The 13548-nt window shown below is 20.0% G+C and overlaps 3 protein-coding genes across 3 annotated transcripts; 1 reads left to right on the plus strand and 2 right to left on the minus strand.

Moving 5' to 3' along the window:
* Positions 1 to 165: 165 nt before the first annotated feature.
* On the plus strand, positions 166 to 3996 carry PRELSG_1459500 (conserved Plasmodium protein, unknown function; the record flags this gene model as incomplete). Its single annotated transcript, XM_028679693.1, has 2 exons — positions 166 to 3834; positions 3949 to 3996. 2 exons carry the CDS (start codon positions 166 to 168, stop codon positions 3994 to 3996), a joined length of 3717 nt encoding a protein of 1238 aa, XP_028535380.1.
* Positions 3997 to 4312: 316 nt separating this feature from the next.
* On the minus strand, positions 4313 to 6451 carry PRELSG_1459600 (conserved Plasmodium protein, unknown function; the record flags this gene model as incomplete). Its single annotated transcript, XM_028679694.1, has 1 exon — positions 4313 to 6451. The coding sequence occupies one exon, from the start codon at positions 6449 to 6451 to the stop codon at positions 4313 to 4315; it is 2139 nt and encodes a 712-aa protein (XP_028535381.1).
* Positions 6452 to 12342: 5891 nt separating this feature from the next.
* ARFGAP (ADP-ribosylation factor GTPase-activating protein, putative) lies at positions 12343 to 13389 on the minus strand (the record flags this gene model as incomplete). Its single annotated transcript, XM_028679695.1, has 1 exon — positions 12343 to 13389. One exon carries the CDS (start codon positions 13387 to 13389, stop codon positions 12343 to 12345), a length of 1047 nt encoding a protein of 348 aa, XP_028535382.1.
* Between the last annotated feature and the right edge of the window lie 159 nt (positions 13390 to 13548).

Below are 13548 nucleotides of genomic sequence, written 5' to 3' on the forward strand. Positions count from 1 at the left end.
AAATAATATACCTTTTTAAAAAAAAATAATTCAAAATGATTTTTTTTCATTTCATATAATTTTAAAAAAAAAAATTTTTCCCTTTATTCTTAATTAAAAATGTGAATCTATTAATTATATTCCTCCTTATAAGAATTTTTTTTTTTTAAATTAAAATAAATATATATGAGAATACTCTGCAATCTTATAATATTGGTGTTTTTTTATTTTCCTAATAAAATTATAAATTCATTTAAAATACATGGAAATTTAAAACATTGTAATAAAATATTATTGAATATTTATAAGGAGACAAATGAATCAAAAACAGATATAATAGAAAATAACATCTTAAAGAGTAAGAAAAGATATTCATTTAGCCCGGTTAAAAGAAATACTATAGAAGATATTAAGAAAAGAATAAAATTTAATGAAAAAATAGAAAAAGAAAAAAAGAAAAAATTCTTTAAAAAAAAAGACATACACAAATCCTTAATTGAAGATATTAAGAAGGAAAATATAAATGAAGAAATAAAATCACTGGGAAGAATTAATACAAATGATGATTGGGTTAGTCAAAATATTTTGCCTCTACCAGTAGAAAAATCAGAAGAAACATATAACTGTTTAATATTATGCAAGGGGGTTCCTTTTAATATAGATAATTCTCACATTAAAAATTTTTTTAAACCTTATGAAATAATAGATAAATATATTATATACATTAAAGATAAAAAAGGAAATTTTTTTGGAGACGTATTTGTAAGATTTTTAAATAAAGAACAAAAATACTTAGCCTTAAAAAATAAAAATTATAAATTTTTATTGCATAGATATATACAGCTATTTAACATCAATGAAGAGCATTATGAAGAATATTTTAATATAGGTTATAAAAATCCTCCTTCATATAAAAATTACGTTCCTATAAAAAATATAATTGTTTCTAATAATTATGATTTTCATGAGAAGAATATTATTACTTCTTACAATAACTATGATAAAGACGAGGATACAGAGGAATTAAGAGAAAAAGTTAATAAGAATGGTATTCTCTTAAAAAATATATATACTGGTAAGAAGTTAAAAGGAAGAATCACATCAGTGCACACTTACGGTGTTTTTATTGATTGTGATGTTTATATAAAAAATAAAAATAACAAATTTATAAAGATTTTAGCATTATTGCATAAAAATAAATTAACTATAAATGTTGGTTTACCTTTTGATCCATTATGTGAACAAGAAAAAAAAGAATTAATTTTGCAAAAAAATATGAACATAATTGTGTATGTTGATAAAATTATTAAAAAAAATGAAGACTTTAACAGATCAGATGATCCAAACAAAAATAATTTAATTTTTTTTAATTTAACCTTAGATTCATCTATAACAGAAGAAAAAATTGAATGGCTTCAAAAATTGAAATTAAAAAGAGGTTATATTAACAGAATAATTGATAGCAACAATAATGAATCAAAAACAAATGCTTCTGCTGAAAATTATAGTAAATTACTTCTAAATTCTGACAGTTGTATGGAAAAATTACAAACAGAAATACACAAAATAAAAGAAAATAATGATAAAAATACAAGTGAAAATATGTGCATAAACGAAAAAGTATCTGATGAGAAAATTAAAAATGTAAATGAGCAAGTTTTGAAACCAACTGAAATAAATAATGAAAAGGAATTCATGAATGACAATTGCAGATATGTAGATTATGAGGAAGGCTCTATTTATGATCAAAATTTTAATAGTAGAACAAAAGAGAAATTAATACAAGAAAAAAATAAAAAATATAAAAGAGATTCTAAAAATAGAATAAGCAAAATTTATTTGATGAATAATTTAAATCATGAAAATAATTATACTGATAATAAATCAAAAAAACAAAAGAAAAATAACAAACTAAGAAGTTTAAATAAGGGAAAAAACGAAATTAAGGAACAAATAATTGGTAAGAAAAAAAAATTTAAATTAAATGTAAAAAAAATAAAAAAAAAAAAAAAAAATTCAAATACAAGTTATGATGAATACGAAAATATTGATGATATATTTCCATTTTATTTAATTAATGAGGATGAAGAAAATTCAAAAAAAGGAAAAAATGAAGAAAATAAAGAAAGTGAAGGAAATCAAGAAAGTGAAGAAAATCAAGAAGATATTAACAGAACAAATACTGATAAAAATACAAACGATAAAGAAGGATTAATAAATAAAGAAATAAAAAAAAATTTAACTGAAAAATATAATGATGAAATGAACAGCATTTTAAAGAATATTTATAGCAGTCATACAGAAAGAAATATATCAGCAAATCATATTGACAGTAGTAGACAAAAAAAAGAAAGAGAAGACAAAAAAAAGAAAATATTAAAAGTTTCAAAAAATGTAAACGATGAACATAAAAGTAATAGTATTATGAATGAAAATGAAAATACAAATATGGGATGTTTTGAAAGAATACACAATAGAGAAAAATGGAAAAATGATATTAGAAAAGAAGAATCATCATTTTATTCAAGAATATTTGGATTTAATACTGATATAAATGATTTTTATTCAAATGATATAAAAGAAAATAATATAAATGAAAAATGTAAGAAATTAAATATCATTGAAGAAAACATAAAATTAAATGAAAATGAAATTAAATATGAAAATATGGATTACAAAAATTCATATTTAGTGTGTGCAGAAAATTTAGAAAATGAAGAAAAATCAGGAAGAGAAGAAAAAGAAAAAAGAAGTAAAGTAGGAGAAGAAGAAGGAAAAGAAGTAGAAAGAGGAGAAATGAAGCATTTGTTGAGTAATAAGGAGTTGAATGAAAGTAAAAATAATTTAAATTATATTATAAACTACAATAATGATTCTCTTGATTTCTCCAATTTTTCTGAATTATCATTGGAAGAATTAAAAAAAGAAATTTACAAAAGGAATTATTTGTTACCAATAGAAATATCAATAGATAGTTTAAGAAATCGCCTAATACAAATATATATTTGCGAAAAAAACAATGTTGATTTTGATAATTTTCCAATTATTAGATATTATTTATTTGATTTCTATTTATCAATTGAAGATATTAAAACATTAATATTATCTAACAGAAAATTTTTAAATAAAAAAAGTATAGATAAAAAATTATTAGACACTTTGAAGATAAATGAATTGAAATATTTGTTACATAAGGCTATGGAAAATTTTCGCTTGTGGGAACCTGATGATTCCATTAAAAGAAAAATTTTAAATTTTAATAAAGATTTATTATTAAAACAAAATTTGCATAATGTTGATAATATAAATAAAAAAAACTTAATTATATTATGGAATGATTTTAAGGATTTTATGTTAAACTATGTTTATCGCTATGATTCTAAATACGATTCTTATGAAAACATTGGAAAGAATGATGAAAATAACAAAAATTCTACAACCAATATTATGAATAATAGTAACATAAGTATGAATAAATATATAAAGAGAGTAAAAGAAATGGATAAAAAAAATTTTTTCTTCAGTAGTGAAGAATCTTTTATCGAAAATTTAGAAAATCAAATGAATAAGGAGAAACAAAAAGATTCATTTAAAAATTCATTAATTGCATTAAACCAAAATGATGAAAACGAAAATGAATTACCTGATAAAATAAATTTGAAAGAGGCAATGAAACTTTTGAATAATAGGGCATTTCAAAAAAAAGCAAAGAGATCTCTCAACGACGAATCAAATGAGAAAGAAAATAAAGACTATATAAAGAAAATTATTCATGTTATTATAAAGAACAAGAAATATTTTAAAGAAAATTTAAATGAAGAAATTTTAAAAAAAATTCCCTATGAAGAACTAATTGTATGTAACTGAAATTATTTAAAAAAATAATTTTTATCTTCTGAATATATAAATTTTTATTCAATTTAGCCATCTATATATATATATATATATATTTTTTTTTTTTTATTTTAGTTTATGTTAGATAAATTGCCAGTTGACGCTATAGAAGAATTGTTATAAAAAGGAAAATTATTGATTGTTTTTACTTTTTAAAAGTTACATTAAAAAAAAATATATTTTATATAACACATTTAGTAAGTAAATTCTTAATTTATAATATTTTGTTTTTAAAAAATAAAAAATGAAAAGATAGAACTTATATCCATAGTATTTAATTTTTTAGTTTATATATAAATATAAACACCAAAAGTATCAATGGATATTAATTTATTAAAAAAAAATTTTTAAAAAATTTAAGTGAATACAAATATTGTAAAGGTTTAAATAAAGAAATGCATATACACATATATATGTTACTCTTTTTTTAAAAAGATATTCATCTCATTCTATTAGCTACAAAGATATCATATATATTTCTCACATACATCATAATATATCTATTTACAATTGCGTTTCTCTCATTATATTCTCTTATACTATCTTTGAGTATTTTTTCTTGATATAAAATATTTTCCAGAGATTTGAAATTTTCATTTTTATATATTTTCCTTTTATTAGAAAAATTTAAAAGAACTTGTAGTACTTTAGCATTCGTACTAAAATTTTGTTCTGTATACCTTCCTTGAAATGCTCCCATCCATTTGTTAGCTATTTTTAATAATTCCTTGATGATATTTTTAACATGGTTTCTTATTAATTCACTATTCAATATAGAATAATTATCAAAATATATTTTAATTGCTGGCTTAATAAATGGGGCAAATGACATCAAAACTCCAAGGTAATAATGGATAAGATGAACTTCACTGTTAGTTTCAATAAATTTAAATATATGATTAACCAAGTTTTTATTTATTACTTTAAAATATGAATTCGAAAGTAGTAAAATAATATCTACTTCATTTATGAGGTATTTTTCTTTTCCTTTTTTAAGTTCTTGTTTAAATTTTATGCTTAAGTTTGGGCTTGTTAAAATAAATTCAGTCATATTTAAAGCGTAAATATTAGGCAATAAATTTACAATAGGATATAAGGTTCTATCTGCTTCATAAATCATCGGGCTTATATCTATGTAAAACTTATTGCTGAATTTATGAACAACCTTTTTATTTACAATTACCTCTTTATAATTTTTTAACATTTCTAAATTTCTAAAGCATAAATGTGTCATCATAATATCATTAGTTAGCGTACTCATACTTTTTGCTAAGCATTGTCCTGTAATTAATTCTAATTCACGCATAACTGACACATGACTGCTTTTTTTAAACATTTTTTTTATACGACTATGAGAAACAACAGGAATTCTATTTAAAAAAAGACTGTTTTGATATTCATTAAACATTCGTAATTCAAGTAAATTAGTTTCTTTTGCATATCTTCTACTTGGTTTACCATGCATTTTCCTAGAAATATCTTCATATTTGTTCATGCCTTCCCTAGAATTGTCTTTTTTATTTCTTCTAAAAAAATTAAAAAAGCCTTTTTTACTTCGTCCATCCTCTGAATAGTCCCTATATTGATCATTATTTCTTGGATTTTCATTATATTCATTATGCCCTTGATGATTCGATGAATCCAAATCACTGGAAGAAATTGAAGGTTGTCTTTCTCTGTAACTATTCCTTTCATTATTTGCACTTGAATTTTCATTATATGGACTGGTACTAATATCAGCAGGAATATCATATTCTGATTTAACAATTACAACAGATTTATCTTTAAAATTATCTTGGGGTCTTTTAAGAACTACCTCATCATAAATATTATCATCAGAACTAGATGAATTATGTGGTTCTTCATATATATTCTCATTTCTATGATTTGAAGATCTGCCTCTTGGACCATATAGAGATTCAGAATGTTTTGAAGAATGTGCTTGCTCTTCATGTTCATATGAAGGTTCATTAGGTGAATAAGTTGATTCATGTCTGTTGTATGGTTCATTGTATATATTTGAACTTCGGGAACCTTCTTCGGGATTTCTTGGATTCATATTTGAATTATGTTCATTGTTTCCTACAAATGGAGCATTTCTGTATATATCTTTATTAGCCATTGAAATTCTATTCATATCATCATCTTCATCAAACTCGTAATCACTAAAATTACTCATGCTGAGTCCTAAATTTTTTTGAAAATCCTCAAATGATTTACCTAAATACGGAACCTTTTTTTTATAGGTTATATTTTCATTATTTTGAGGTATATTTGGATTTATACCATATGCTTCATTAATATATACTGATGGTATATTTCCTTCACTTCTTCCATGACTACTTTCATATTGTTCCATTCTATTTGGTTCATATCTACTAAAAGTGTTACTAGCAACATCAACATTTGATGATGACCATTTATTTTGAAAATTTTGTTCTCTATTTAATGAACGTTCTCTATTTTGATGGTGTCTCTCGTTAGAATAGTTTATATTTGAATCATCATAAGAAGTAGGTAAACTTCCATTATTTTCGAAGAGTTGTGCAAGTTTTCTTACCCTTCCTGGATCTTGCATTTGCCCATTTACATATAGAGTATTCCATAATAGAAAAAAGAAAATAAATGGAACATAAAAAAAAAAATTGTATTTTTCTTTCATTTTGGAAGAAAAATTTATATAAAAAGAAGAAATATTATTATTTTTAAGGAGCAATTATACTATAATTTAAGTATAACAATTCTAAATACTTTTTATTTTAAAAGAAAGAATAATGTTTTTAATTTATTCTTATTTTGATCTCTTTTTTTTATTTTTTTTTTTACTTATTTCTATTTTTGTTATTTGGTTATTTGATTATTTGGTTATTTGATTATTTGGTTATTTGGTTATTTGATTATTTAGTTATTTGATTATTTTTTTTTTTTTTTTCATTATTTTGGCTATTTTTTTTTTTGCAACAGCTATCTGTTTACAAACTTATGAAAACAAGAATATGTTTTTTTGTTAAAAAATTTATAGAAGGGAAGTTGTTTAAAAAGTGTAAGGTAAAACAATTCTTGTATTACCAAAAATTGGTTTAGATTCATAAAAATAAAATGAGCATTTTATTATATATTTTTTTTTTATAATAAAGTTTTTTTAATTACTGTTTAAATTTCCAATGTTTTCATTCGTTTCTTAATTTTTTTCTTTAATAAATACCTGATTTTTAATATCTGCTAATTTCTTAATCTTATAAAAAATTTTCACTTCTTTTACTTAAGATTACTATAGATTATTGCTTTATTAAGACATTTTCTTATATAGATAATATACTTAATGTTATATTTTTTTAAAATATCTTTTCTATGTTCTAATAAAATTTTAATTTTTGAGGAAATCATTAATTTTTTTTTCAACTATTCTTATATTTGAAAATTTATAGCATAACGAGTATATATATTTTTTTAAATTTAAAAAATAGTTACAAAGTAAAATTTAATTAAAAATAAGTAAAAGGTCCTATAAGTTTCTGAGAAAAGAAATTATTACAATATTTAATAATATTAATGAAACCATTTTTACAACGTACGCGATATAGTGGGCTTATGATAATTCGATAAAAAAGATAAATGCAATTTTTTTCTCGCAAATGGTATCGTAATAATGAAATAACTTAGGTTTATAAAATAGCATATCATAGTTTTTAATAGATAATTAGTAATATAATTTGACTTTCACTTTTTGTTTTTTCTAATCATTTTCTTAAAATAATCACAGATGTGTGGTCAATAAAGAGTATCATCTTCCTTTTTCGAACTTTCATTAGGATAAAGTAAAATAAAATACAACTAAAAGTTGTAAACAAAAGATATTTGAAGAAACATGTACAATAAATTAAAATCATTAAATTAAATGCATTAAATTGAGTTCTCTAAATTAAATTCAATTAAATTCACTAAATTGAACTCAATTAAATTCCCTAAATTGAACTCAAATTCAATAAATTGAGTTCATTAAATTAAATCAATTAAATTAAATTCAATAAATTAAATACTCTAAATTGATTTCACTAAATTAATCGCATTAAATTAACTAAATCACGCACACTACAATACGTACACTATATGTACAAAAAAAAAAAAAAAATAATTTTTTTTTTTCATTTTTTTTGCAATATTAGGATATGTTTTTTCTTTTTAATGAAGAAATACACTGCTGAGTAAAAGATAACAATTTTTATCTGAGAACAATTATAATGTAAATATATGGGGATTTTTATTAAACTATATGAATTAGTACAAGAAATTAGTTTGTATGTTAATAATATATAAAATATTAAATAAATATATTTTATATAAAAGGACTTTTTACTTTTTAAAGAAATAACTTTATTTCATCTAATATAGTTGCTTAATTTAGTTTATTGTTATCCTTTCATAAAACAATAGTTATTAAATTATAAATAAAATAGTAAGTTAGCTATGCATGCTTGACACTTTAGAAAATATCTTAAATAGCTAGTTTAAAAAAAAAATTTTATTTTATTTTTTTTTTTTGGTAAACTTTTTAAGTAATCTTGATAAAAAAATCACTTATGGTTATAAAAGATTATTTCGTAAGTATTCAAATATTTTTATTAATTGAATACTTGGTCTTTAATAAAAATTTTTAAAATTTTATAAAATTTATTTAAACATCTTATAAATTAGTGTGCTAGATATTAATAAAATATTAAATAAAAATAATTTATTTAAAAAATTGCAAAATCATATAAAATAAACTAATTATTTCATGTTATATACTGTAATTATGATAAAATTACGTAGTTTAAAATAAGTATTTTCTACGATAAAAAAAAAATTAGTAGAGATCATTACAAATACTCTTTATTGATTTATTATTCAATACTCATATAAAAGTCATTAAAGACATAATTAATAAAACAGTAATGTAATAAATATAGTGTGCAATTTTATGAAAAATAAAAAAAGTAAGGATAATTATACATATTCTTTATTAATTTGACTATTCAGTATACTGAAACAGAGTATGAATATCCAATTAATAATTTAATGTACAAATCAATATAAATATTTAATATCTGACAACATACAAGCACCTTAATCATTAGTATATTATCATAAAAAAAGAAGTATTTTAATAAACAAAAATTCAAGTAATAAAGTGCTAATACATAATATGAAAAGGATAATACTTATGTTTTATTTAAAAAAATATATATTCTTTAAAAAAAAAGATTTATAATAAAGTAACGATCGTAAAATAGAAAATATAAGTTTTGAGAATTTAATTATACAAAAGAATGCATGCTAAGAAAAAGGATATAATATGTAGATTTTCTGTATTTTGAAAAATAAAATATTCTCTTTCAAAATTTACTATTAAATCCTACTTTATTTATATTTACTTTTTTTTTTTTTAGGTAAGACATATTTTTAAAAATTTGTATAGATTCAATTTTTTTAATGATTTTACTTGTCATTCCTCTTAAGCAATATTCTAATTGAATATTTTAAAAATATATATTTTTAAACAAAATAAAATTAAAATATTTCAAATTTATATATAATATATAAAAATAGAATATGTATAATATATTAAAAATAAATAAAAATGAAGAATAATTATCAATAAAAAAATTAGTAGTTAAAACTAACTTAATATTAACACATAACATAGCACTTTAGTTTTTTTTTAAATGAAGTTAATGCATACTATAAAAGGAAATACTAAACACCACATTATTCTGGAATTTTACGAGTTAATATAGAGAATTATGATTTTCATCTGCAAACTTAAATAGCTTTTACAGCTTTCATGTTTTTCCTTTAGCATAACAATATTTATTTTTTTACTATTCATATACTTTTAGTGAATTCAAAAAAAAAAAATTTTATTTTGATACAATAAGATTCATTGTATTTGTAACTAACTCAAGTATTATGTTTCATATAAATATTTATTTTTAATATAATAAATAACCATATTTGTATATAATTTTAATTATGGATAATAAACAGTTTGATTCAAATGATATTTATTACGTAGTTAATAAAATTTGTTATTTCTGCTCTTATTAGGCCTCATATGCCTTTTATAATATTAAGTTCATACGAGGATTTAAAATAAATGATACATATGTTGAAAAAAAAATAATATTTACAAAAAATGTAGCAGTAATTTATTCATTACCTGTTATTAGACCTTAGTCATGAACCAATATATTAATAAAGAGCATACAAAGTGGTCTCAATTTTATTTAATAAAAAAAATACTTTTTATATGAAATAAGCAATTTTTTTTATAATTAAATTATAAAGTATGAAATAAGCTAATTAATTCATCCTACTTTATAATCATTTAAATAAAATGTCTTAATAATTTATTTATCTTAATATACTAGCTGATTTATAAGATATTTAAAAAGTTCAACTAAAAATTTTATTTTTATTAAGGCTTAAGAATTCAATTTACAGAAATCTTTGATCATATGTGAAATAGTTTTCTTGTAACAATAAATAATTTTCCTTAAAAAAAAAAATATTTTCTAAAATTCTCATAATTCCATAAAATTAAAGCTTCCTTTGTTCAAAAGAAAAAAAAAATTAATAATAAATAAAGTAAAATTAACAAAAACTATGATACGACTGAAAAAAAAGAAAAAAAGTTACATATATTTTTTTTAAAGGTTTATTTAACATATTTTCTAAAATATCTAGCATGCATAGTTAACCTTTTATTTTCCATATATTTTACTGTTATTTTATAAAAGTTTAATAGCATCCTTCATTTATCAGAAGCCAAAATGTTATTATTCAGTAAAATTCTGACTAATGAAAAGTTCTTACCTTTTTTGCAAATTTTTTCTGTTCTCTGTATGCTTACTTACCGTATTATTATTTCTTTTTATATCTCTATTTTTTTTTTTTTTTTCATAAACGCCTTTTTTATAATGACTTCGTGATTTCCTTTTTGTTTTTTTTTCTCTTTTCTTTCACTTTTTCGGTTTTCCTCTATTCATAATTAATTCTTTTATTTCTTGCATTTTATAAAGATATTTCCAAAATATGCCAATAATCGTTATCTGAAGAATTAAGAATAATGATATATATTGATCCTCATATATACCCCCGAAAAAATTAAAAGAAAAATCATGCGCTTAAATATATAATTATTGTTTAAAAACAATTTTATAATAACTTTTAATGAAGAATAATGAAAAAATATTAGTAATACAATATTTTTTTATGTAGAGCAAAAGGAAATACGTAAATTAAATAGTATTCTTTTATAGATATAAGTAAATTTCTAATTATCTATTATTATAAGACAAATTATAGTTAATGAGAAGATAAAAAAAAATTAAAATAAAGCAAGAATTTAATTTTGTTTAGAAATATATCATATTTTAAAAAAAGAATAAAATATAAAAAAATATTAAATAAATATATTCATAGTTTTTAATAGAAATAATATGAATTTTTAGTAAAATATATATATAGTTATGTTTTACATTAACAGTATGTAAAGGCCTATTTTGTACAAAATGACAATGACATAAATAATGTTTAATATGTATGAATTTAATAAGAACTATAAATTTCGTGTATTTTAAATTTCATATATATTTTTTTTTTTTCTATTTTTTTAATTTAAACAAAATACTAATAAAGCAAATGTATATAAATGTGGATTTATTTATAAAATAGATTAAAATACTCAAATTTTCAAAAAGTTTTAAATATAAAATTTTCTTTTTTTATATGAAAATTGTTCATCATATAGAATTTTACTTAATTAAAAAAATAAATAAGCAAAGATATATTTTTATGAAGCAAAGTTATATTTTAAAAATACTAAATTACAGCATGTAGTAAATAAATACGCATACACCACATGCAACTAAGAAGAATAAAAAAAATAAATATCTGTATTGTAAAACTCTATTTTAAATTAAAATTAATATATGCTTCTAGCATTAATGAATTTACTTATTAGAAATATATATTTATATATATTTTATACTTTATTTTATTAATTTTTCTATATATATGAAAATTTTATATTATCTAAGTATGAAAAAAAAAAAAAAAAAAAAAAACTACAAAATAGTAATATAATAATCAATTAAAAAAAATTAAAAAAAAATTAAAAATTCATAAAAATAAGGATAAAAAAAACACTTTTTTTTTTATAATGATGAAACTGTCTAATAAAATTATCTATTATTTTTCATTAGTACGGCATATGTATATAAATTTTTTTTTAAAATTATTATATACACAATACTGAAATATTTCTTTATTGCCAAATATAAGATATTATTATCTTTTTTTTTTTTTTAATAGTAGCTGATGCATATATACATAAAAAAAAACATAAATGCATCAAATATTAGAATAATATATATATATATTATAATAATTTTAATTGTATATAAGTTTTGTATTGATAAATTATGGTTATTTTTTATAGCTATCAGACAACCAATTGGTTCCTTCAGCATCATTAAAAAATTCATTCCTGCTCTGATTTTTCTTGAAACTGTTGCTTATATTACTTCTATTAAAATTATCTTTACCATTTGTATTATAATTCATATATTCATTATTTGCCTTAGAATTATTAAAATTAGCACTGTCATTATTAGTATTAATAATTTCTTCATTAATATTCAAATTATTATTTTTCGAATTGAAATTATTATTAGAAAAAAATAAATTGCTATTTGACCTTGAAACACTTGAAGAGATGCTGGAAATCCAACCACTTGCATTTTGTGTAACATCTTTTAATTTATTTTGACTTTTAGTCCACCATGGATTATCACTAACATTTTCTGCAATTTTTTTAGTTTTTTCAGTAAACCAATTACCACTATTAATTAGTGTACCTTTAGTTGATTCAATAATTTCATTTGTGTTTATATTGTTTATTGTATTTGTTGTCATATTTGATGCTTTATTAAATAAAGAAGAAAAAGTAGAACTAACATTTTCTATGATATCTGATGTATTTATTGATGGAATATAATTATTTTGTTCATTGATATAATCATTTTTATTATTTTCATTATAATTTATATTTTCACTTATACCGTAATTAATTATGTCTTTTCCTTCATCTAATGATAAGGGTGATGGTGGCTCAAAATTATGAACAATTGATCTAAGAATTTTTTTGTAATGCTCAGCTGCTTTTGTTCGATATTTTTTTTCTGGAATAAAATCGCTAATTCCATAATTTTCTAAATAAGTCTGGAATTTTTTATTACCTCCTTTATCCATATATTTTAATTGTTCATCACTAAATATATCCATTTTTATACTTCTTACAACACTTATGTGCACACCCATACTTCTGTGAACTCCTGAACAGTTAATACACAAAAATATTCCATGATTTACTGATACCCAATCAGGATTGGAAATACCACAATCAAAACATTTATTATTACTTTCATCCTCTCTCTTTAACTTATTAAATAATTCTATGGCATTTGAATTCATTTCAGAAAATTTAAATTTAAATTTAACTATTAAATATTAGGAAGTATGTTACAAAAAAAAAAAAAATTAGAAAAAAAATGTTAAATTACCGAATTTATTCAAATAAGAAAAAAGTACTGAATTATTTAAATAATTATAAAAAGAATTTATTTAAAAAAA

This window comes from Plasmodium relictum (genome assembly GCF_900005765.1).
Source record: "Plasmodium relictum strain SGS1 genome assembly, chromosome: 14".
Classification (NCBI taxonomy): domain Eukaryota; phylum Apicomplexa; class Aconoidasida; order Haemosporida; family Plasmodiidae; genus Plasmodium; species Plasmodium relictum.